Here is a 24,923-nt window from a genome sequence, read left to right on the forward strand (position 1 = left end):
TAAATCTCCTGCAGGCAAACTGACTTCATGCTCAGAGCCTGGCTGAGAGCTGAGCTCTGCCTTCTCCCCCCAGCCCCCCCAGCAAGAGATGGAGGCAGCTGGCTTACAAAACCTTCTCTTTATAAAAAGTTGACTCCACTGCCTGTGGCTGAGCTGCTGCCACCTGCCACAGGGAGCCCTGGGGCAGTCCAGTTCCAGTGTTCAATGCAGTGCTGGCTGCTGGCAGCCTGGTACCTTGGTCTGTCAGGGAGGAGAAGGGTTGGGGCCTGAAGGAGCTGGAGCCCAGGCTTGCTGGGCTGAGGTCAGGGGAGGTGGATCCTTCAAACTCCTACTGAAGCAGCACAGGTTGGGGTTGTGTGGGCAGCAGAGAGGCAGCTGCTTGCCCTCAGAGATCAGGAGGCAGCAGCCAGGCCGAGCTGAGGGCTCCCAGCAGGACAAACTGCCTGCCCTGCCTGCACTGCTGCCTGCTGCTAGTGTTCAAGGGAGGGAGGCCTTCCTTGTGGGCAGGAGTGGAAAGAGCAAGGAAGGCTCTGCAGGACAGGGGGTGGAAGGTGGCCACTCCCCTGCAGTCCCAGCAGAGAGCAGCAGGTCACAGAGGTCCTGGAGGAGGAGGCTCAAGGCAGTTAAGGCACAGGAGGAAGATTTTTTTCATGGCAGCTAGAGCCAGAGAGGCAAATGGGCTTTAAAAACCACAGCTGAGAGGTAGGTAAGAGAGCAGCTCAGGCCTGCAGGGAGCCTTCATTTACCTCCTGCTCGTATCCATTCAAACCCTTGGTGTCAGTGCAGCAAATGGAACAGACAGGGAGAGGGAAGCAGCAGCTGAGGGAGAAGGGAGCCTGGCAGCACAGCCTCAGGAAGGGCTTCCCAAGTGGAGGGCTTCAAGCCTAGTGTCACATCCACTAACCAGAAGCAAAGGCAGTTCCTTGCTGCTGGAGGGTGCCAGGGCCTCAGAGCAAAGCAAGGGACAGGACAGGGTCTCTTCTTTTCCCTTCCCCTCTCCCCAGGGGAGGGGGAGGCAGAGGCAGGACAAAAAGGGAGCTCTAACATTTCCTAAGAGGAGGAAGAGGCAGATTAGTTTGCAGAGGATCAGACAGCAGGGAGTACTTTCAAAGGCAGCTAGGGAGGAAGGAGAGGGCCCAGAGAGGGCAGGGAGAGGCAGGGCCGAGGGGAAGGACTCTTCCCGGAGGTATTGATTCGCTGTCACCCCTGCACCCCCCGGGACAGGAACACTGCTTCCAGGGAAGGGGGGAGGGGAGGCAGCATCAGAGGCTGAGGAAGCCCCAGGTGACCCTTTCTTCACTGTGTCCTGCCACGTTTTTCCTCTTCACTTGCCTCCTGTCACACTTGGCCTGGCCGGGCAGGGCCCGGGGGGGCTGTAAACAGGGCTGCGGGGAGGGGGCCGGGCAGGGCCCCCTGCTCAGAGCCAGCGCTGAGGTAGGTTTGAGAGGTGCTCCAAGGCTGCCTTCTAGAGGAGATGCAGGGCTGGCACTGTTGACAGAGGAGTAGCCTGAGCTGCCCTCCAGCTGGGGGGGGCTGCAGGGGGCCCAGGCTGCAGCCAGGCTGTCCTCGTCGCTGGAGTCCTGGCAGCAGTGCTCCGCGGGGTCCATGTACACCACTGTCACGTCCAGGATCCCACTGGGGGCTGTCACTGCAGGAGCAGACAAGCCAGAAAGGTTAAGCTGGGGTTTGGGCAGCACCAAGCCAGCCAAGGAAGGGGGTGAGGCACTGGGGGAGGTCTGGCAAGGGAAGCCTGGAAGGGTTCAACAGCGGCTGCCCAGGGAGGTGGTGGAGTCCCCAGCCCTGGAGGTGTTCCAGGCACGGCCCTTGGGGACAGGGCTGAGTGGCCATGGTGCTGGTGGGGTGATGGTTGGACTTGATCCTGGAGGGTTTATTCCAGCCCAAACAATTCTGGGACATGGCCTAGAGCAGCCTGGTCCAGGAGGAGCAGCCCTGCCCATGGCAGAGGCTTGGAACTGGATGATCCTGAAGCTCCCTTCTAACCCAACCCCATTCTGACTCTGATTCAGCACAGACTCAAGAGCACAAAGCTTAACATCCCCTTGCACTGGGAGGAGAGGGCAGAGCACTGAGCTCTCACCCTGCTTCCCAACAGGAACTTTCCCCCAGCTCACAGAGTTTTGATGGGTACCAAGAGGTGCTCAGAACACAAAGAGCCAGCCCCAGAGCCAGCAGAGCAACCAGGGCAGGTTTGTCTCTAGCTCAGCAGCTTCAGTGCACTATCAGCAGGATCTCAAAGCACTTGGAAACAAAAAGCCAGCCACAAAAGCCAGCTGGGAGAGCTGGGGCTGGTCAGCTGCTGAGTGCTGAGCTGCAGCCAGAGCAGCAGCACAGGGAGGGGATTCTGCCCCTCTGCGCTGCTCAGCCCCCACCTGCAGCACTGCCTCCAGCTCTGGGGCCCCCAGCACAGGAAGGACCTGGAGCTGCTGGAGAGGGGCCAGAGGAGGCCACAGAGATGAGCAGAGGCTGCAGAACCTCCCCTGTGGGGCCAGGCTGGGAGAGCTGGGGCTGAGCAGCCTGGAGAAGGCTCCAGGGAGACCTCAGAGCAGCCTCCCAGTACCTCCAGGATTGCTGGGGAGGGACTTGGGACAAGGGCTGGGAGTGCCAGGCCCAGGACCAATGGCTTTGAGCTGGGAGAGAGGAGACTGAGAGTGGAGAGGAGGAAGAAATTCCTTGCAGTGAGGCTGGGGAGACTCTGGCACAGGCTGCCCAGGGAGGCTGTGGCTGCCTCCTGCCTGGAGGTGTTGAAGACCAGGCTGGATGAGGCCCTGAGCAAGCTGTGCTGGGGGGAGGGGTCCCATGGCAGGGGGCTGGAGCTGGATGACCTCTGAGGTCCCTTCCACCCCAACCCATTCCATGACTCTCTGGAGCCCTTCCCCAAGCTCAGCAGCAGCACAGAGCAGATAACCTCTGCAATCCCTCTGACAGCTGCAGCCCCAGGGCAGAGCTTGTCTGCAGCTGCAAGCTGAGGCTTCTGCAGCCTGGGAAACAGCTGCTGCAGCAGGCCAAGGGGAGCAGAGAGCTTGAGCTGCCCTGGCCCAAGGGCAGGCAGACCCTCACCGTCTCCATCCCGCTCGCCTTCGCTTTCCTGATCCCCCTCATAGCCAGAGCAGCTGTCCAGGCTCCAGTCCAGGAAGTTGTCCAGGAGGCTTTCCTCCTGGGTGGAGAGCTCTGCTGTGGGGGTCGTCACAAAGCTGCCTCTGTCATCCTGAATGCTGTCTTCCCTCCTCCTGCAGCAAGAAGAGGCCAGAAGGCAGCTGTCAGAAGCCAAGCTCTTCACCTCCACCTCCTTCAAGAGGTTTGTCAAGGGCACTGCAGGAGAACTGAGCCCATTCGGAGCCCAGGGGGGGCAGAGAGGGGGCAGGGCTCCTGCTGGCCCCCAGCAGCACTTCCAGGCCTGGCTGACACTGACCTTTTAGTTCTCTTGCCACAGGGAGAGCTGAGGAAAGGCTGAATTTCCACCACAGCCCTGTGCAAGGGGCTGGGCTCTGGGTCCTCCTGTTTCACACCCAGCAAGGAGCAGAGCTGGCTGTAGCTCATCACCTGGAAAGCAAAGAGAGCCTCAGAGCCAGCAGATAGATGCCCAGGAGGAGGCTGTTTGCCACAGCATCCCACAGAGTCCCACAGGCCCAGCAGGGGGAGGCTGGAAGGGAGCTCTGGAGCTGCCCCAGCCCAAGCCCTGCCCCAGCAGGGCACCCCCAGCACCCTGCCCAGCAGCACAGTGCCCAGGGGGGGGTTGGAAGCTCTCCACACCAGGACACTCCACAACCTCTCTGGGCAGCCTGCTCCAGGCCTCCAGCAGCCTCACCCCAAACAACTTTCTCCTCCTGCTCAGCTCCAACCTTCTGCCTGCCACTTGCTGCCCCTTGCCCCTTGTGCTGGTCCTGGGCAGCACTCAGCAGAGCCTGGCCCCAGCCCCTTGCCCCCCACAGCTCCTTTAGCTCTTGCTGAGCATTGCTCAGCTGCCCTCTGGGGCTGCTCTTCTGCAGGCTCTCAGCCCCAGGGCTCTCAGCCTTTGCTGCTCCCAGAGCTGCTCCAGGCCCCTCAGCAGCTCTGCAGCCTGCCCTGGGCTCTCTCCAGCAGTTCTCTGTCCCTCCTGAACTGGGGAGCCCAGGACTGGACCCAGGGCTCCAGATGTGGCCTTGCTAGGACAGAATAGAGGAAGAGGGGAACCTCCCTTGCCCTGCTGGCCACACTCTTCCTCCTGCCCTCCAAGGCCACCATTGGCCTTCTTGGCCATGAGGGCACATTGCTGGCTCCTGGGGAGCTTCTTGTCCCCCAGCACTCCCAGCTCCTTCCCCACTGAGCTCCATCTTGAACTGGGGAGCCCAGGTCTGGACCCAGGACTCCAGATGTGGCCTTGCCAGCACAGAGCAGAAGGGGAGGCCCTGGGCAGCCTGCTCTGGTCGGAGCTGTCCCTGCTGCCTGCAGGGTTGGACAAGGTGACCTCTGAGGGCCCCTTCAGCCCAGTGCAAGCTGTGGCAGAGGGGAAGCCTCTCCCTCTGCTGTGTACTTTCCAGGAGCAGATCTCCCCCCGGGGAGCCCTTCCCAGCCGGCCTCGGGCAGAGCAGCTCTGTCACAGTCTCACAGTATCACCAAGGTTGGAAGAGACCCCAAGGATCATCCAGTCCAACCTGTCCCAACAGACCTCACAACTAGACCATGGCACCAAGTGCCACATCCAAGCCCCTCTTGAACACCTCCAGGGATGGGGACTCCACCACCTCCCTGGGCAGCACATCCCAATGATGAATGACTCTCTCTGGGAAGAACTTTCTCCTCACCTCGAGTCTAAACCTCCCCTGGCACAGCTTGAGACTGTGTCCTCTTGTTCTGCTGCTGGCTGCCTGGGAGCAGAGCCCAACCCCCACCTGGCTCCAACCTCCCTGCAGGGAGTTGCAGAGAGCAAGAAGGTCTCCCCTGAGCCTCCTCTTCTGCAGGCTAAGCAACCCCAGCTCCCTCAGCCTCTCCTCCCAGGGCTGTGCCCCAGACCCCTCCCCAGCTTTGTTGCCCTTCTCTGGACACCTTCAAGTCTCTCAATGTCCTTCTTGAGCTGAGGGGCCCAGAGCTGTCCCCGCGGCTCCAGCTTCGCCTCCCGCCCCAGGCCTGCGCCCAGCCCCCTCTGCCCCCCGCCGGGCGCCCCCTGCCCCGCGGCAGCCGAGGGCTGGGCGGCAGAGCCGAGCAGGGACCCCCAGGCCGCCGCCCACCTTGTCCTTGCCGATCTCCTCGTAGCGCTCGTCCTCGAAGCGCTGCTTGACGGCGGTCAGGGACACCTGCCGGTAGTCCTTGGGGATGGCGTCGTGGAAGCTGGGGGGGAGACGGCGCTCAGCCCCCAGCACGGCCCCCGCCGGCCCCGGGAGCAGCCTGCCCCCCGCCGCCCTCCCCACCCCCTCCCCCGCTTCCCCCTGCCCCCCCCCCTTCAGCGCCCTCTCTGCCCCCGCCCCCCCCCTTCAGCGCCCTCTCTGCCCCCGCCCCCCCCTTCAGCGCCCTCTCTGCCCCCGCCCCCCCCCTTCAGCGCCCTCTCTGCCCCCTCCCCCCCCTTCAGCGCCCTCTCTGCCCCCTCCCCCCTTCAGCGCCCTCTCTGCCCCCTCCCCCCTTCAGCGCCCTCTCTGCCCCCTCCCCCCTTCAGCGCCCTCTCTGCCCCCTCCCCCCTTCAGCGCCCTCTCTGCCCCCCCTCCCCCCTTCAGCGCCCTCTCTGCCCCCTCCCCCCTTCAGCGCCCTCTCTGCCCCCCTCCCCCCTTCAGCGCCCTCTCTGCCCCCCTCCCCCCTTCAGCGCCCTCTCTGCCCCCGCCCCCCCTTCAGCGCCCTCTCTGCCCCCTCCCCCCTTCAGCGCCCTCTCTGCCCCCTCCCCCCTTCAGCGCCCTCTCTGCCCCCTCCCCCCTTCAGCGCCCTCTGCCCCCCCCCCTTCAGCGCCCTCTGCCCCCCCCCTTCAGCGCCCTCTCTGCCCCCTCCCCCCTTCAGCGCCCTCTCTGCCCCCCCTCCCCACTTCAGCGCCCTCTCTGCCCCCCCTCCCCACTTCAGCGCCCTCTCTGCCCCCCCTCCCCACTTCAGCGCCCTCTCTGCCCCCTCCCTCCCTTCAGCGCCCTCTCTGCCCCCTCCCTCCCTTCAGCGCCCTCTCTGCCCCCTCCCTCCCTTCAGCGCCCTCTCTGCCCCCCCTTCAGCGCCCTCTCTGCCCCCCCTTCAGCGCCCTCTCTGCCCCCCCTTCAGCGCCCTCTCTGCCCCCCCTTCAGCGCCCTCTCTGCCCCCCCTTCAGCGCCCTCTCTGCCCCCCCTTCAGCGCCCTCTCTGCCCCCCCTTCAGCGCCCTCTCTGCCCCCCCTTCAGCGCCCTCTCTGCCCCCCCTTCAGCGCCCTCTCTGCCCCCCCTTCAGCGCCCTCTCTGCTCCCCGCCCCCCCTTCAGCGCCCTCTCTGCTCCCCTCCCCCCCTTCAGCGCCCTCTCTGCTCCCCTCCCCCCCTTCAGCGCCCTCTCTGCCCCCTCCCCCCTTCAGCACCCTCTGCCCCCTCCCCCTCCAGCGCCCTCTCTGCCCCCCCCGCCCCTATCTCTTCTTCCTGCCCTCCCTACCCCCTTTCAGCTCCCCCTGCCCCTCTCTGCCCCCTCACTTCCCCCTGCCCCCTCTCAGCTTCCTCTCAGTTCCCTCTCTGCCCCCTCTCGCCCTCCCCACCCTCACCTCCTCCTGCTACTCTCTGCTCCTCTCACTTCTCCCTGCCCCCTTTCAGCTCCCTCTCTCTCCCCCCTGTCCCTCTTGCCCCCTTTCAGCACCCTCTCACCTCCCCCTAACCCTCTCTGCCCCTCCTGCTTTCCCCTGCCCACTTTCAGCTCCTTCTTCCCTTCTGGGCTCCCCCCTGTCCCCCTCCCTGAGCTCCATGCTAAGCAGGTTGGTGTCAGCAGAGCTGCTCAGCAGACACTTGGGATTCTGAGCTCCTGAGCATCTACCTCCATTATTGGTCATAGAATAGACTCACAGAGCTGGCAGGGCTGGAAGGGAGCTCAAGGCTCAGCCAGCTCCAACCCCCTGCCATGGCCAGGGACACCTCACACTGCAGCAGGTTGCTCACAGCCACCTCCAGCCTGGCTGCAAACACCTCCAGGCAGGAGGCTTCCACCACCTCCCTGGGCAGCCTGTGCCAGGCTCTCACCACCCTCCTGGCCAACAACTTCTTCCTCACAGCCAATCTCCAGCTCCCCACTTCTAGTTCTGCTCCATCCCCCCTAGTCCTATCCCTCCCTGACACCCTCCAAAGTCCCTCCCCAGCTTTCTTGCAGCCCCCTGCAGATCCTGGAAGGCCACAATGAGGTCTCCTGGACTGACCAGCCCCAGGCCCCCAGCCATTAGTGCCTGTGGTGGGGCAGCAAGGCAGCTGCCAGAGCCAGCCCCTTCCTTCCCTCTGAGCGTCCAGACACAGCAGGTCTGCCAAGAGCTGGAGCCCAGCCCCTGCTCTGGGCTCCCCAGGGGGCTCCCCAGACCCTTACCACTTCTGGTAGAGGCTCAGCACGCAGGGCAGGAGGTCTTCCAGGGAGAAGCCAGTGCAGTCAGCCAGCTGGCTGCTCCAGGGGTGTGCTGGAGAGGGGAAGAGGGGTCAGGAGCCATGGCAGCAGCTCTGCAAGCCTGGCAGCTCTGCCTGCACACAGCTGGTGCTTGCTTGGAGGACCTGCACAAGGCTTGCTCAGAGGTAGCTTCAGGCATGGCTTTAATGGCCCAGCTGAGGGCAGAGCCCAGCACAGGAGGCTTCAGCCTCCCTTCAGCCTAAAGCTTGCACAGCCTGATGCTGCTGCTGCTCTCCAGCAGCACTACTGAGAGGTGAAACAGGCTCCAGTCCACAGCCCCTGCTGAGGCCTCACACCTCTGTCACCTCCTTCCTCTTCACCCCTGATCCCCCAGGCCAGCCAGAGGCATAGAATCAGCCTGGGCTGAGCAGGACCTCGAGGATCATCCAGCTGCAAGCCCCTGCCTCAGGCAGGGACACCTCCCACCAGCCCAGGCTGCTCAAGGCCTCATCCAGCCTGGCCCTGAACACCTCCAGGCTTGGAGCCTCTCTAACTTCTCTGATCCACCTGCTCCACTGCCTCACTTCCCTCATGGGGAAGAATTTCCTCCTAGTGCTTAATCTAAGCCCAGCTCAAAGCCATCACCCTTGTCCTGCCACTCCATGCCTTTGACTCCCCAGCTCTCCTGGAGCCCCTTCAGGTACTGGAAGCCTGCTCTAAGGTTTCCCTGAAGCCTTCTCCTTTCTAACCCTCCCAGCCTGGCCTCCCAGCAGAGGGCTTCCAGCCTCCCAGCACTGCTGTGGCCTCCCCTGGCCCTGCTCCAGCAGCTCCCTGGCTGTGCTGAGGGCTCCAGAGCTGCCCCAGCCCTGCAGGGGAGGTCTCAGCAGGCACAGCAGAGGGGCAGAATCCCCTCCCTGCCCCTGCTGCCCACACTGCTGGGGCTCAGCCCAGGCCAGGCTGGGGCTGGGCTGGCAGCACTCAGGGCCAGCTCTGCACCCCCAGCACCCCCCCCCCCAGGCTGGATTTGTGCTTGGGATTGCCCTGGGCCAGGGGCAGGACCTTGCACTTGGCCCTGTTGAGCTCCATGAGGCTGGCTTGGGGCCAGCTTCCAGCATCTAAAGACAAAGTGACCCAAAAAACCCACCCCCAAACCCCAGCCCAAAGGCTCCCTGCAGGGCCCAGGCAGCCCAGCCTGCCCTGCAGCCTCTCCAGCACAGGAAGGAGGTTGCTCACCTTGCCTGTGCAGGACCTTAGCCAGCAGCAGTGCAGCAGCAGCCAGCTGAGCTGGAGAGTACACACAGAGGCTGGTGTTGAGGACTGAGAGCTCACAGATGAAGCTGTAAAGGTGCAGGGTTCTCCTCTCCAGGCAGGCTATGTTTGCCAGCACCTCCTTGTAGTCCACAATGGTAGGGATCTGGTGCAGAGGAGAGCAGAGGTTGGAGGCACAACACAAGCACCAAGCCTGTGGAGCTTTGAGGAGGTGCTGATTCCACAGCCCCCCAGCAGGGAGGGGCTGGAAGGGAGCTCTGGAGCTCCCCCAGCCCAAGCCCTGCTCCAGCAGGGCTCCCCCAGCACCCTGCCCAGCAGCACAGTGCCCAGGGGGGGTTGGAAGCTCTCCACACCAGGACACTCCACAACCTCTCTGGGCAGCCTGCTCCAGGCCTCCAGCAGCCTCACCCCAAACAACTTTCTCCTCCTGCTCAGCTCCAACCTCCTGCCTGCCACTTGCTGCCCCTTGCCCCTTGTGCTGGCCCTGGGCAGCACTCAGCAGAGCCTGGCCCCAGCCTCTTGCCCCCCACAGCTCCTTTAGCTCTTGCTGAGCATTGCTCAGCTGCCCTCTGGGGCTGCTCTTCTGCAGGCTCTCAGCCCCAGGGCTCTCAGCCTTTGCTGCTCCCAGAGCTGCTCCAGGCCCCTCAGCAGCTCTGCAGCCTGCCCTGGACTCTCCCCAGCAGTTCTCTGTCCCTCCTGAACTGGGGAGCCCAGAGCTGGACTCAGAGCTCCAGATGTGGCCTTGCTAGGGCAGAGTAGAGGGGCAGAACCTCCCTTGCCCTGCTGGCCACACTCTTCCTCATGCCCCCCCAGCCACCATTGGTCTTGGCCATGAGAGCACATTGCTGGCTCCTGGGGAGCTTCTTGTCCCCCAGCACTCCCAGCTCCTTCTCCCTGGAGCTCCATCTTGAACTGGGGAGCCCAGGTCTGGGTCCAGCAGCCCTGTAGCCCCCCCTGGAGCAGGGATGTTTTCACCCTACTGGGCAGCTCTGCTGCTTTGTTTCACTGATGCACTGACCCTGAAACAGTCTCCAGGGAGAGCCTCAGGTGGCCTCTGCAAAGCTAAGTGAGAGGCTCTGCAGAGGGCTTGGAGCCTGCATGCTCTGGAGCACAAATGCACAAACCCAGCATCTTAGGGCAGGAGAAATGCTCATCCCAGAGTCATGGAATGGCCTGGGAGGGACCTGCAAGATCCCCCAGCTCCAACCCCTCTGCCATGGGCAGGGACCCCTCCCACCAGCACAGCTTGCTCAGGGCCTCATCCAGCCTGGCCCTCAACCCCTCCAGGGAGCCCAAGGGGTGAAAGAGTGCATCCAAACTCACCCTTATCCTCCCTTCCAGGGCAGAGATGATCTCCCCCATCATCCTCACCAGGTCTTCATACTTGTAGGTGTTGTCTGTCAGCCACACAGCCTCCCTGATGGTCAGGATCTCCTTGCTGATGAAGCTGGGACAGGAAAGAACAGAGGTTTGAGACCTGGGGAAGCCTTTCCAAGCTCACTGAGTCCAACCACTGCCCCAACACTGCTGGGACAGGGAAGAACAGAGGTTTGAGACCTGGGGAAGCCTTTCCAAGCTCACTGAGTCCAACCACTGCCCCAACACTGCTGGGACAGGGAAGAACAGAGGCTTGAGACCTGGGGAAGCCTTTCCAAGCTCACTGAGTCCAACCACTGCCCCAACAGTGCTGGGACAGGAAAGAACAGAGGCTTGAGACCTGGGGGAGCCTTTCCAAGCTCACTGAGTCCAACCACTGCCCCAGCAGTGCTGGGACAGGAAAGAACAGAGGCTTGAGACCTGGGGGAGCCTTTCCAAGCTCACTGAGTCCAACCACTGCCCCAACACTGCTGGGACAGGAAAGAACAGAGGCTTGAGACCTGGGGAAGCCTTTCCAAGCTCACTGAGTCCAACCACTGCCCCAGCAGTGCTGGGACAGGAAAGAACAGAGGCTTGAGACCTGGGGGAGCCTTTCCAAGCTCACTGAGTCCAACCACTGCCCCAACACTCCTGGGACAGGAAAGAAGAGAGGCTTGAGACCTGGGGAAGCCTTTCCAAGCTCACTGACTCCAACCACTGCCCCAACAGTGCTGGGACAGGAAAGAACAGAGGCTTGAGACCTGGGGGAGCCTTTCCAAGCTCCCTGACTCCAACCACTGCCCCAACACTGCTGGGACAGGAAAGAACAGAGGCTTGAGACCTGGGGAAGCTCTTCCAAGCTCCCTGACTCCAACCACTGCCCCAACACTAAGTCCACTGCTCAAGAGGAACAAACAGCCCCAGAAGACAGAGTTTGTGCACCTCTACACAAAGGGTTTTGTGGCAGGATAAAGGCAGCCAAGGAGACCAAAGGGTTAAACATCTCCAGGAGGGAGTTGTGGAACAGCTTCAGAAGGGAATGTCCCAGATACAGACCAGGAGCTCCTCATTTCTGCCTCCTTGAAGCTGGAAGCACTGCTGGGATCCCAGAGTGGCTTAGGCTGGAGGGAGCTCAGAGATCATCTACTGCCACCCCCTGCCTGGGCAGGGACCCCTCCCACCAGCACAGCTTGCTCAGGGCCTCATCCAGCCTGGCCTTCAGCACCCCCAGGGAGGAGGCAGCCACAGCCTCCCTGGGCAGCCTGGGCCAGAGGCTCCCCAGCCTCACTGCCAACAATTTCTTCCTCCTCTCCACTCTCAGTCTCCTCTCTCCCAGCTCAAAGCCATTGGCCCTGGGCCTGGCAATCCCAGCCCTTGTTCCAGGCCCTCACCACCCTCATGTGGAACAACTTCTGCCTCAGCTCCAAACCCTTCCCCCTTGGCCTGGCTCAGACCCCCTCAGCAAAAGTTCCTCTGCAGCCTTCCTGCAGGATCCCTTCAGGTGCTGGCAGCAGCTCTGAGGAGCCCCTGGAGCCTTCTCCTCTGCAGGCTGCACAGCCCCAGCTCCCTCAGCCTGTGCTCCCAGCAGAGCTGCTCCAGCCCTGGCAGCATCTCTGGGGCCTCCTCTGGCCTCTCTGCAGCAGCTCTGTGTCCTTCTGCTGCTGGGGCCAGCAGAGCTGGAGGCAGGGTTGGAGGTTAGGTCTGAGCAGAGCCCAGGGGCAGGATCCCCTCTGCTGCCCTCTGCCCACCCTGCTGTGGCTGCAGCCCAGCACACAGCTGCCTGAGGGCTGCAGGAGGCACTGCTGGCTCCTGGGGAGCTGCTCAGCACCCAGCACCCCCAGGGCTCTTTCTTCAGGGCTGCTCTCAACCCACTCAGCACCCAACAGAACATTGCCAGTTCCCATTCCCTCTCCCAGGCTAGGATGCAAGAGAGCAGGCAGCTAACTCAGGAGAATGCTTTGCCCCAGCACCTTGCTGGGGGTGGCAGCCTGCAGGGTGTGACACCAGCCTGCAGCTCTTCCTGACAGGGTTTGTCCTGCTGACCATGGGGTGAGAGCCTTCCATGGCTGATGGAATGCAGTGAGACCAGCAGAGGGCAGCAGCTGGAGTCTAGGGGGGGGAGGCCATGGGATGGGGGGCGGCAGGGGGGCCCACAGAAAGAGGGGGGGGGGGGCCACAGAGGGAGGAGGAGAAGGGGGGGGGGCCACAGAGGGAGGAGGAGAAGGGGGGGGGGGCCACAGAGGGAGGAGGAGAAGGGGGGGGGGGGGGGCCACAGAGGGAGGAGGAGAAGGGGGGGGGGCCACAGAGGGAGGAGGAGAAGGGGGGGGGGGCACAGAGGGAGGAGGAGGAGAAAGGGGGGGGGGGGGGCCACAGAGGGAGGAGGAGGAGAAAGGGCGGGGGGGGGGGGGCACAGAGGGAGGAGGAGAAAGGGCGGGGGGGGGGGGGGGCACAGAGGGAGGAGGAGAAAGGGCGGGGGGGGGGGGCACAGAGGGAGGAGGAGAAAGGGCGGGGGGGGGGGCACAGAGGGAGGAGGAGAAAGGGGGGGGGGGGGGCACAGAGGGAGGAGGAGAAAGGGGGGGGGGGCCACAGAGGGAGGAGGAGAAAGGGGGGGGGGCCACAGAGGGAGGAGGAGAAAGGGGGGGGGGCCACAGAGGGAGGAGGAGAAAGGGGGGGGGGCCACAGAGGGAGGAGGAGAAAGGGGGGGGGGCCACAGAGGGAGGAGGAGAAAGGGGGGGGGGCCACAGAGGGAGGAGGAGAAAGGGGGGGGGCCACAGAGGGAGGAGGAGAAAGGGGGGGGGGCCACAGAGGGAGGAGGAGAAAGGGGGGGGGCCACAGAGGGAGGAGGAGAAAGGGGGGGGGCCACAGAGGGAGGAGGAGAAAGGGGGGGGGCCACAGAGGGAGGAGGAAAAGGGGGGGGGGCACAGAGGGAGGAGGAAAAGGGGGGGGGGGGCCACAGAGGGAGGAGGAAAAGGGGGGGGGGGGGCCACAGAGGGAGGAGGAAAAGGGGGGGGGGGGGCCACAGAGGGAGGAGGAAAAGGGGGGGGGGGGGCCACAGAGGGAGGAGGAAAAGGGGGGGGGGGGCCACAGAGGGAGGAGGAGAAGGGGGGGGGGCACAGAGAGAAGCAGGGGGGGGCAGCTCTGCCAGGTGTGGCTCAGCCAGGTGTGGCGGCAGCTCAGCCGGGTGTGGCTCGGCCAGGGGGGGGGGGGGGGGCAGCAGCTCAGCCGGGTGTGGCTCGGCCAGGGGGGGCAGGGGGCCCAGCCCAGGCAGGGCCCTACCGTGTGCAGATGACCATGCAGGCTATGCCCAGCAGCTGCAGCTGGGCCCTGGGCACGGCTCGCAGCTTCAGGTACCGATCCACGCAGCCCACCGTCATGTGCAGGCACAGGCTGGAGAAGTCCTTCATGGTGGCCACCTCCACCAGCCAGTCGATCAGGATGTACCTGCAGGGGAGGGATGGATGTGAGCTGGGCAGCTGGCAGCCCCCCCAGAGCCCTGCTGAACACACAGCACCAAATGCGCCAGGCTGGAAGAGACCTCAGACACCACCAAGCCCAACCTCTCCCCCAGCACCATCTGAGCAACTCAACCATGGCACCCAGGGCCTCAGCCAGGCTCTTCCTAAACAGCTGCAGGGGTGGGGACTGCACCACCCCCCTGGGCAGTGACTACAGCTCCTAACAGTCACACAGGGGCTCCAGGTCTCCCACAACTTGCTAGTCTTAAACTCAAGACCTTAGAGGGGACACAGAAGCCTCTCCCACCTCATTTCATTTCCACAGGGCTTGAAATACCAGCTCTGAGGCCTCCTCCCTCAGCAGCTCTGTGCTTCTCTGCCTGTGCAGAGCCTCTCCCAGGAGAGGAAAGCAAAACATTCAACAGGCTCACCAAGGCTGGAAGAGGCCTCCAAGATCGAGGCCAAGCTGGCACCACAGACCTCATGACTAACCCATGGCACCAAGGGCCACATCCAAGCCCCTCCTGAACACCTCCAGGGATGGGGACTCCACCACCTCCCTGGGCAGCTAACAACTCTCTCAGTGAAGAACTTTCTCCTCCCCTCCAGCCTGAACCTCCCCTGGCACAGCTTGAGACTGTGTCCTCTTGTTCTGCTGCTGGCTGCCTGGGAGCAGAGCCCAACCCCCAGCTGGCTCCAACCTCCCTGCAGGGAGTTGCAGAGAGCAAGAAGGTCTCCCCTGAGCCTCCTCTTCTGCAGGCTAAGCAACCCCAGCTCCCTCAGCCTCTCCTCCCAGGGCTGTGCCCCAGACCCCTCCCCAGCTTTGTTGCCCTTCTCTGGACACCTTCAAGTCTCTCAATGTCCTTCTTGAGCTGAGGAGCCCAGAGCTGGACACAGGACTCAAGGGGTGGCCTGAGCAGTGCTGAGCACAGGGCACAAGGACTTCCCTGCTCCTGCTGGCCACACTCTGCCTGATGCAGGCCAGGATGCCCTTGGCCTTCTTAGCCCCCTGGGCACACTGCTGGCTCCTGTTCAGCCAGCTGTCCACCAGCACCCCCAGGTCCCTCTCTGCCTGGCTGCTCTCAGCCACTCTGCCCCTAGCCTGTAGCACTGCCTGGGGTTGCTGTGGCCAAAGTGCAGCCCCTGGCACTGGGACTTGTTGAATGCCATCCTGTTGGCCTCTGCCCATCTGTGCAGCCTGGCAAGGTCCCTCTGCAGAGCCCTTCTGCCCTCTCACTGACCAACCTCTGCCCCCAGCTTGCTGTCAGCTGCACATTTGCTGATGCCTGACTCAATGTCCTCCTCCAGATCATCAATGAAGATGTTAAAGAGGATGAGGCCCAGCACTGATCCCTGGGGCACACCACTGGTGACAACCTCCCAGCAGTCCTCATTCTGGATCTTTTTCCCCCTTCTACAGATTAGCTGAGGCTGGGAGAGCTGGGGCTGTGCAGCCTGCAGAAGAGAAGGCTCCAGGGAGACCTCAGAGCAGCCTCCCAGGACCTGAAGGGCTCCAGGAGAGCTGGGGAGGGACTTGGGACAAGGGCTGGGAGTGCCAGGCCCAGGGCCAATGGCTTTGATCTGGGAGAGAGGAGACTGAGAGTGGAGAGGAGGAAGAAATTCCTTGCAGTGAGGCTGGGGAGACTCTGGCACAGGCTGCCCAGGGAGGTGGTGGAAGCCTCCTGCCTGGAGGTGCTGAGGGCCAGGCTGGATGAGGCCCTGAGCAAGCTGTGCTGGTGGGAAGGGTCCCTGCCCATGGCAGGGGCTAGGAGCTGGATGATCTGGAAGGTCCCTTCCAACCCAACCCATTGCAGGACTCTGTGAGTCTCTGCCAAGGGAAGGGGCAAAGGTTTCTGCTGTGTTCTCCACTGCTGGATCCAAGTCCTTACCTCATGGTTTCATTCATTCCTTTCTGCACAGTGAAGATACTTTGCTTGCTGACAGGCAGGGAAGCTTGAAAGATCTGGGAGACCATTTCACTGGAAGATTTGGCTTCTAATCCTAGCTGGTTTCCATTCCCACAGGCTTTGGCTAAAGCAATCTGCAGTAGAGAGAACACAGAAGGAAAGAGTGGAGAGTTTTGGTTAGCAGACTCAAAGCAGGAGCCAGCAGAGCCCCAGCAGGCAGCTGTGTGCTGGGCTGCAGCCACAGCAGGGTGGGCAGCAGAGGGGATCCTGCCCCTGGGCTCTGCTCTGCTCAGACCTCACCTCCAACCCTGCCTCCAGCTCTGCTGGCCCCAGCAGCAGAAGGACACAGAGCTGCTGCAGAGAGGCCAGAGGAGGCCCCAGAGATGCTGCCAGGGCTGGAGCAGCTCTGCTGGGAGCACAGGCTGAGGGAGCTGGGGCTGTGCAGCCTGCAGAGGAGAAGGCTCCAGGGGCTCCTCAGAGCTGCTGCCAGCACCTGAAGGGATCCTGCAGGAAGGCTGCAGAGGAACTTTGGCTGAGGGGGTCTGAGCCAGGCCAAGGGGGAAGGGTTTGGAGCTGAGGCAGAGCAGGGTTAGAGTGGAGCTGAGGAAGAAAATTCTTCAGTGTCAGGGTGGTGAGGGCCTGGAACAAGGGCTGGGAGTGCCAGGCTGAGGGCCAATGGCTTTGAGCTGGGAGAGAGGAGACTGAGAGTGGAGAGGAGGAAGAAATTCTTGGCAGTGAGGCTGGAGAGACTCTGGCACAGGCTGCCCAGGGAGGCTGTGGCTGCCTCCTGCCTGGGGGTGCTCAAGGCTAGGTTGGATGAGTGCAAGCAAGTCTAGCTGAGGTGTCCCTGCCCATGGCAGGGGTTGGAGTAGATGACCTCTCAGGTCCCTTCCTACCCAACCTATTCTATGAACTGAGTGCCTGAAGCAGTGCCCCTTACTTTGGCTGAGCACAGCCACTCTGTGGGACAGGCTTCTGAGCCCATCCAGAGATGCATCTTCACACACAGACTCCAGCATGGGGAGGGGGTCAGAAGGACCCTCTGGGGCTCATCTAGGCTACCCCTCCTGCTGAATCAGGGGCACCCACAGCAGCTGACTGCAGCACAGAGCTGCAGAGCAGCACAGCCATGCATATGGAGACAGGCTTCAGCACTGCTGGCCCTGAAGGCAGGAGGCTAAACTTCCAAAGGCAGCAGAGAAAGGACCCAAAAGACTCCTCTCCTGGGGGCAGGGGGGAGGAAATCACTCTTACCTGTGCTTCCCAGCAGCCCTTCGCTGCATAGTCTCGTAGCTTCCTGAGGCTTTGGAGGTATCTGCCAGGGTCTGACATCTGGAGAGGAATTGCAAACAGATTTACTCCAGCAGCAGCAGCAGGCCTGGAGTCCAACAGCCAGAGAAGGCTCCAGGGGCACCTCAGAGCTGCCTGCCAGGGCCTGAAGGGATCCTGCAGGAAGGCTGCAGAGGAACTTTTGCTGAGGGGGCTCTAGGGACCAAGGGGGAAGGGTTTGGAGCTGAGGCAGAGCAGGGTTAGAGTGGAGCTGAGGCAGAAAATTCTTCAGTGTCAGGGTGGTGAGGGCCTGGAACAAGGGCTGGGAGTGCCAGGACAAGGGACAATGGCTTTGAGATGGGAGAGGGGAGACTGAGACTGGGAGGGAGGAAGAAATTCTTGGCAGTGAGGCTGGGGAGACTCTGGCACAGCTGCCCAGGGAGGTGGAGGCTCCATTCCTGGAGGCATTCAAGGTCAGCCTGGATGTGTCCCTGGGCAGCCTGCTCTAGCTGGAGGTGTCCCTGCTGCCTGCAGGGGGTAGGACAAGATGAGCTTTGAAGGTCCCTGGCAGCACAGGCAGCCCCCTCCTGCTCCCACAGTGTCTCCAGACAGCAGTCCCTGTGCCTTCAGCAGGAGCTTCTGCTGGCACCATGGCTACAACTGCCTGGAGACTCACTTTGAACAGCCAGGCAGACACCAAAGCTCAGCTGAGAGAGCTCTCAGTGCTCTCCATGGCTCTGAGGGAGGGAGGCTGAGCAGCAGCCCCTGCTCAGTGCTCTCCTTGGCTCTGAGGGAGGGAGCCCTGAGGAGCAGCCCCTGCTCAGTGCTCTCCTTGGCTCTGAGGGAGGGAGCCCTGAGGAGCAGCCCCTGCTCAGTGCTCTCCTTGGCTCTGAGGGAGGGAGGCTGAGGAGCAGCCCCTGCTCAGTGCTCTCCTTGGCTCTGAGGGAGGGAGGCTGAGGAGCAGCCCCTGCTCAGTGCTCTCCTTGGCTCTGAGGGAGGGGAGCCCTGAGGAGCAGCCCCTGCTCAGTGCTCTCCTTGGCTCTGAGGGAGGGAGCCCTGAGAAGCAGCCCCTGCTCAGTGCTCTCCTTGGCTCTGAGGGAGGGAGCCCTGAGGAGCAGCCCCTGCTCAGTGCTCTCCTTGGCTCTGAGGGAGGGAGCCCTGAGGAGCAGCCCCTGCTCAGTGCTCTCCTTGGCTCTGAGGGAGAGGAGCCCTGAGGAGCAGCCCCTGCTCAGTGCTCTCCTTGGCTCTGAGGGAGGGAGGCTGAGCAGCAGCCCCTGCTCAGTGCTCTCCTTGGCTCTGAGGGAGGGGAGCCCTGAGGAGCAGCCCCTGCTCAGTGCTCTCCTTGGCTCTGAGGGAGGGAGGCTGAGCAGCAGCCCCTGCTCAGTGCTCTCCTTGGCTCTGAGGGAGGGAGGCTGAGGAGCAGCCCCTGCTCAGTGCTCTCCTTGGCTCTGAGGGAGGAAGGCTGAGGAGCAGCCCCTGCTCAGTGCTCTCCTTGGCTCTGAGGGAGGAAGGCTGAGGAGCAGCCCCTGCTCAGTGCTCTCCTTGGCTCTGAGGGAGGAAGGCTGAGGAGCAGCCCCTGCTCAGTGCTCTCCTTGGCTCTGAGGGAGGGAGGCTGAGGAGCAGCCCTTGCTCAGTGCTCTCCTTGGCTCTGAGGGAGGGAGGCTGAGGAGCAGCCATTTCTCTGTGTTCCTTCCCCACACAGAACAGAGGCCCAGAAGTCAGAGTGCAAATGCTTTGAGACAAAGCCTACTCACAGCAGCCTTTCTGTTGCTTTCCCAAAGGAGGTAGGAGCTGTTTAAACAACCCTGCTTTGAGGACTCTTCAAGCATCTCAAGGGATTCTTTTCTCTTCTCTTCATCCTGTGAGGAAAAGCCATGCAGGTGGTGTCTGCTGCCCAGCCAGCTGCATGCCAGCTCCCACCACCCCTGCTGAAGCTGCAGAGCAGGATCCAAGCAGCTGGCAGTCCCCTGAGGGCTCTCAGAGGTGCTCCCCACATCCACTCAGGGCTGCTGTTGGGAGACCCAAGCTCAGCAAGCAGCCACAGCAAAGCTTTTGGCCTGGCTGGCCACTGAAGGGTTTGATTCTGGAGGTGCACCATGAGTGGGAGGCTGAACACAGAGCACTGCAAGCCAAGGTTCACTTCAGCCTGGGAAATTCAACAAGCTGAGCAGTGAGGGAAGCCCCTGAAGGCCACCAGCCCCTGAGCCCCCCTGAAGGATGGATGGATGATATCAAAGGAAGGCAGCATTAGCATCACCAAAGCAAGGACCCCCAACACATCACTGCTCACCTCAAAGAGGCTCAGGACCTTAGCCAGGCAGTGGAGGATGGATCCCTTCTGAGCCTGCAGAGAGCATCAAGATAAAGCAAGGTTACAGACAAACAAAGCAGCAGAGCAATCTTTGCTGCTCATTCAGGCTAGGGTTTGGTTTGCCTTTCAACCTTCCCTCACCCTTGGGTTCCTCCTCCTGGCAGTCCTCACTCCCCTTTCTTACCCTCAGCTCATCAGGCATGCAGCCAGGTTTGGTCAGAGTCTGAGTCCCAGCAGGATAGGGGTTGGAAGGGAGCTCTGGAGCTCCCCCAGCCCAAGCCCTGCCCCAGCAGGGCATCCCCAGCACCCTGCCCAGCAGCACAGTGCCCAGGGGGGGTTGGAAGCTCTCCACACCAGGACACTCCACAACCTCTCTGGGCAGCCTGCTCCAGGCCTCCAGCAGCCTCACCCCAAACAACTTTCTCCTCCTGCTCAGCTCCAACCTCCTGCCTGACACTTGCTGCCCCTTGCCCCTTGTGCTGGCCCTGGGCAGCACTCAGCAGAGCCTGGCCCCAGCCTCTTGCCCCCCACAGCTCCTTTAGCTCTTGCTGAGCATTGCTCAGCTGCCCTCTGGGGCTGCTCTTCTGCAGGCTCTCAGCCCCAGGGCTCTCAGCCTTTGCTGCTCCCAGAGCTGCTCCAGGCCCCTCAGCAGCTCTGCAGCCTGCCCTGGACTCTCTCGAGCAGTTCTCTGTCCCTCCTGAACTGGGGAGCCCAGGACTGGACCCAGGGCTCCAGATGTGGCCTCACTAGGGCAGAGCAGGGCCAGAACCTCCCTTACCCTGCTGGCCACACTCTTCCTCATGCCCCCCAGGACACCTTTGGCCTTCTTGGCCACATTGCTGGATGCTTGGGAACTTGTTTTCCCCCAGCACAGTCAGCTCCTTCTCCTTGGAGCCTTTTCCCAGGAGGCCTCTCCCTTTCCTCAGAGTTTTGCTCTGAGACAGAACCTCTCCCCAGGGCCAGCAGAAGCCTCTGGCCCTCCTGAGAGGTGAATTAGAGAGTGGCAGAAAACTCCTCCCAAGGGTTGCTCCACACTCACTGAAAGCAGGAGCAGCAGAGGAGCTGCTTGGGGTAAACTGAAACCCTCCCTGGGAAGCCAAGAGCTGCAGCTTGCAGCTGAAGGGCAGAAGGAGCTCTTACTTTCTGCAGCTGGCACTCTGCCTTCAGACTCTCATAGACCACAGCCTTGCAGCAGCTTCCACTCAGGGACCAGGGGGGCCGGATGAAGAGCCAGATGAAAGGAGCTGCAGCCACATTCAACCTCTCTGCCAGGCTGAAGAAGTGAGAGGCCTTCAGTCCATTCACCTCTGCTCTTCCCTCATCAGAGATGGACACTGGGCAAAGAGAGAGAGGCAGAGGTCAGGCAGCTCCCCAGGGCACGGTGGCAGCCTGGCCCTGGGGCAGGCAGAGGCTGAGCATCGAATGGTTGGGGTTGGAAGGGACCTCCAAAGGTTCATCCAGTCCAAATCCACCACTGGATCAGGTTGCTCAGAGCCTTGCTTGAGCCTGGCCTTGAGTATCTCCAGGGAGGAGGCCCTCAACCACCTCCCTGGGCAGCCTGTGCCAGTGTTCCACCACCCTCCTGGTGCAGAACTTGCTCCTCACATCCAATCTCAATCTGCCCTTCCCTCATTTCAAACCCTCCCCCAAGAGCCCTAAAAATCATAGAATCACTGGCAGGGCTGGGAGGGAGCTCAAGGCTCAGCCAGCCCCAGCCCCCTGCCATGGCCAGGGACACCTCACACCGCAGCAGGTTGCTCACAGCCACCTCCAGCCTGGCTGCAAACACCTCCAGGCAGGAGGCTTCCACCACCTCCCTGGGCAGCCTGTGCCAGGCTCTCACCACCCTCCTGGCCAACAACTTCTTCCTCACAGCCAAGCTCCAGCTCCCCACTTCTAGTTCTGCTCCATCCCCCCCAGTCCTATCCCTCCCTGACACCCCAGAGCAGAGGGGCAGGATCCTCTCCCTCCACCTCTGGCAATGGGCACTGGCAGCCCAGAAGGCTCAGCTCAGCTGCCCTTGGCCTTCTGGGCTGCCAGTGCCCATTGCTGGCTCCCTGTGCCAGGCCTGAGTCCTGCCCCCCTCAGAGGTGTCCCAGACCCCTATCCCTCCCTGACACCCTTGCAGCCCCCTGCAGATCCTGGAAGGCCACAATGAGGTCTCCTGGGAGCCTTCTCCTCTCCAGCCTGCACAACCCCAACTCTCTCAGGCTGTGCTCACAGCAGAGCAGCTCCAGCCCTCTGCTCCTCCTCCTGGCCCTGCTCTGGACACCTTCCAGCCCCTCCAGAGCCTTCCTGGCACAGAGGCTCCAGAGCTGGCCCCAGAGCTGCAGCTGTGGTCTCAGCAGAGTAGGGGAATCATGGAGATGGCAAGAGAGGAGAAAATTCTTACTCCAGTTGCTCTTTGGGAACACATCACCCTGAGCTGGGGGCTGCTGGGAGGTGCTCTGCCAATGCCAACCCTCAAAGCAATGTTAGTTTCGTCTCAGGGCAGAAGCAGAAGGCTCTGCAAACCACCCACCCTGCCCTCTGCAAGGAGCCTTCTGCTGGCACTCCTCAGCTCCCCTTGGCACACTCATCAGGTGTGGCCAGGTTTGGTCAGAGTCTCACAAACCCAGCAGGGAAGGGAGCTCTGGAGCTCCCCCAGCCCAAGCCCTGCTCCAGCAGGGCACCCCCAGCACCCTGCCCAGCAGCACAGTGCCCAGGGGGGGTTGGAAGCTCTCCACACCAGGACACTCCACAACCTCTCTGGGCAGCCTGCTCCAGGCCTCCAGCAGCCTCACCCCAAACAGCTTTCTCCTCCTGCTCAGCTCCAACCTCCTGCCTGCCACTCTGTGCCCCCTGCCCTGTTGCCAGGCAGAGAGTTGCACTTCTGAGTGTGAATTGTGCAGTGGCTGCTCTGGCACAGCTCTGCCCTGTGCTGGCACAGCCAGCAGGGCAGTGGCACCCAAAGGTGGAGCTGCAGAGGCAGGGAACCATTGAATAGCTTTAGTTGGAAGAGACCTTTAGGACCACCCAAGTCCAACCATTAGCACTGCCAGCTCACCTCAAAGCCATGGCCCTCAGCACCTCCACAGCTCTGAAAGCCCTCCAGGGCTGGGGACTGCACCACTGCCCTGGGCCAGGCCTGGACAACCCTCCTGGGGATGAAATTGTTGCTTGTGTCCAACCCAAACCTCCCCTGGGGCAGCCTGAGGTTGTTTCCTCTCATCCTGTCCCTTGTTCCTCAGGAGAAAGCCTGACCCCAGCTGGCTCCAACCTCCTCTCAGGGAGTTGCAGAGAACCAGGTGGCCTCCCCTCAGCCTCCTTGGCACAGACAGTGAAACCTAAGCAGGCACTGAAGGCAGCAGCCTGGCTCTGGGTACTAAAGCATCCCTGCTTGAGGGGGAGGACACAGCAGAGCCAAGCAGAAGCTTCCCCACTTACAGCCTTCATTGTAGAGGTAGGCAATGCCCAGCTTGACAGCAGCTTCAAAGTTGCCCCTTTCAGCAGCCCTGGGTGGGAAACAGAGAAGATATTTGCAGGTTGGAATCTGGAGGAGCTTCCAAGCCCACACCTTCAGAGCAGGCAGCTCAGCAGGCTGTGGGGATGGGGAGCACCAGCCCCAGACCCACAGCATGGGAGGGGCTGCAAGGGACCTCTGGAGCTCATCCAGTCCAAGCCCCTGCCAGAGCAGCAGCCCCCAGGGCTGGTCACATCCAGGGGGGTTGGAAGCTCTCCAGAGAAGGAGACTCCACCACCTCTCTGGGCAGCCTCTTTGTGCCTTCACTACACAAATGAAGCCTAAATGGTGCTGCAGCTCCCCTTGCTGGGAGCCTCTCTCATGCCAGCACCCAGGGGCAGCCCATCCAGGGCAGCTGCTTCCCAGGCCCCCAGCACACCCCCAGCCCCAGCAGGCTCTGACACCTTGGGTGCTGGGCCCCTCAGCTACACACCAAGCCCCTGGGCTGCTCCCTGCCGAGCTGCTGTGCACAGAGAGGGCTCCTCCAGGCAGGACATGGAGCAGGCACCAGGGCAGCACTAGAATCAGAGCCTCAGAATGTTAGGGGTTGGAAGGGACCTCTGGAGAGCCCCCAGGGCAAGCCCCTGCCAGAGCAGCAGCCCCCAGGGCAGGGCACCCACAACACATCCAGGGGGGTTGGAAGCTCTCCACACCAGGAGACTCCACAGCCTCTCTGGGCAGCCTGCTCCAGGCTCTGCCACCCTCACAGGGACAAAGGTTTCCCTCCTGGCCCTCTGGCAGCTCCTCTGCTCCAGCTTGCCCCCACTGCCCCTTGTGCTGTGCTTGGCCAGCCCTGAGCAGAGCCTGGCTCCAGCCCTGCACATCTTTAGCCCCAGCACTGAGGGCAGCCCTCAGGCTGCTCTGCTCCCAGCTCCCAGCCCCAGCTGCCTCAGCCTGGCCTCCCAGGGAGATGTTGCACTGCCTGCAGCAGCTCTGTGCCCCTGGGATGGACTCTCTCAAGCACTTCCCTGAGGTCCTTCTGGAGCTGAGGGGCCCAGAACTGAGCACAAGATTCCAGAGGTGGCCTCAGCAGGGTAGAGCAGGGCAGGAGAACCTCTCTGACCTGCTCCCCACAGCCCTTCTAATCCAGCCCAGGATGCCTTTGGCCTTCCTGGCCACCAGGGCTCATTGCTGGCTCATGAGCAGCCTTCTGGCCTCCAGGACCCCCCAGGTCCTTCTCCCCAGAGCTGCTGTGCAGCAGCTCAGCCCCAAGCCTGTCCTGGTCCCTGGGGTTGTTCCTCCCCAGATGCCAGACTCTCCCCTTGGCCTTGTTGGATTCCATTCCCTTTCTCCCCACCAGCTCCCAGCCTCTCCAGGTCTCACTGAGTGGCAGCACAGCTCGAGGGGAGGTCAAGCACTGCTCCCAGTTTGGTGCCAACAGCAAACTGGCTGGCAGTGCCCTCTGTGCCCTCACCCAGGGTGAAAGGTCCTGGCCCCAGGGCTGACCACTGAGGGACTCCACCAGACAGAGGCCTCCAGGCAGACATCTGCCTTCAGGCCCAGAGGAGCCTGGCTCTTGCAACTCACCTTTCAAACATCTTCAGGTTGTTTGGAGAAGGCCAAATCTCCTGGAAGCTGGCACAGGCCCACACACTGGCATGGTTGTCCACTAGGTACTTGAGATGGGAGTGCACCTGCCAGGTGGATAAAGGAGGACTGAACTAAAGAGACCACCAGCAAGCCAGGTCTGAGCTAATTACAGCCAGCCAGCTGATTAATCACAAGCTGATCACAGCTCATTACCTGCCTCATCAAGCTAATTGGCTGAGCTACAGGGCTGGAGCAGCACAGCTCTTGCAGAGGACACACAAAGGAGCCCTCCAAGCACTGCTGCTGAGCTCCTGGAGCTGGGCTGCTACAAAGGAAGCTGCTGCTGGGGGACACAAAAATCGAGGTGCTGCCTGCTTTTGGTTTCATAGACCCACAGAATGCAGCAGGTTGGAAGGGAGCCTCCAAGGGCCTCCTGTCCAACCCCCTGCAGGCAGCAGGGACAGCTCCAGCCAGAGCAAGCTGCTCAGGGCCACAGCCAGGCTGAGCTTCAGTGGCTCCAGGGATGGAGCCTGCACCACCTCCCAGGGCAGCCTGTGCCAGAGTCTCCCTGTGCACAACTCCCTCCTGGTGTCCAACCTGAACCTCCCCTGCTCCACTTCCAAACCACTGTCCCTCATCCTGGCACTCCCAGCCCTTGTCCCAAGTCCCTCCCCAGCTCTCCTGGAGCCCTTCAGGCACTGGGAGGCTGCTCTGAGGTCTGCCTGCAGCCTTCTCTTCCCCAGCCCCAACTCTCCCAGCCTGGCCCCACAGGGGAGGTTCTGCAGCCTCTGCTCATCTTGGTGGCCTCCTCTGGCCCCTCTC

The 24,923-nt window shown here is 62.3% G+C and overlaps 1 protein-coding gene across 1 annotated transcript in view; it reads right to left on the bottom strand.

Moving 5' to 3' along the window:
- Positions 1-1,262: 1,262 nt before the first annotated feature.
- The window catches only part of CCNF (cyclin F), a 29,454-nt gene continuing 5,793 nt past the window's right edge, over positions 1,263-24,923 (bottom strand). The window contains exons 3-17 of the mRNA XM_054161363.1: positions 24,099-24,205; positions 22,496-22,563; positions 20,210-20,403; positions 19,049-19,102; positions 18,513-18,617; positions 16,744-16,821; positions 15,472-15,623; positions 13,404-13,568; positions 10,095-10,218; positions 8,736-8,916; positions 7,488-7,575; positions 5,226-5,325; positions 3,431-3,561; positions 3,079-3,248; positions 1,263-1,648 (exon numbers count right to left, since the gene is read on the bottom strand). Of these exons, the coding sequence (XP_054017338.1) occupies positions 1,263-1,648; positions 3,079-3,248; positions 3,431-3,561; positions 5,226-5,325; positions 7,488-7,575; positions 8,736-8,916; positions 10,095-10,218; positions 13,404-13,568; positions 15,472-15,623; positions 16,744-16,821; positions 18,513-18,617; positions 19,049-19,102; positions 20,210-20,403; positions 22,496-22,563; positions 24,099-24,205 (2,103 nt within the window). The remainder of the gene's footprint in view (positions 1,649-3,078; positions 3,249-3,430; positions 3,562-5,225; positions 5,326-7,487; positions 7,576-8,735; positions 8,917-10,094; positions 10,219-13,403; positions 13,569-15,471; positions 15,624-16,743; positions 16,822-18,512; positions 18,618-19,048; positions 19,103-20,209; positions 20,404-22,495; positions 22,564-24,098; positions 24,206-24,923) is intronic.

The sequence above is a fragment of the Dryobates pubescens genome, chromosome 4 (assembly GCF_014839835.1).
Source record: "Dryobates pubescens isolate bDryPub1 chromosome 4, bDryPub1.pri, whole genome shotgun sequence".
In the NCBI taxonomy this organism is placed as follows: Eukaryota; Metazoa; Chordata; class Aves; order Piciformes; family Picidae; genus Dryobates; species Dryobates pubescens.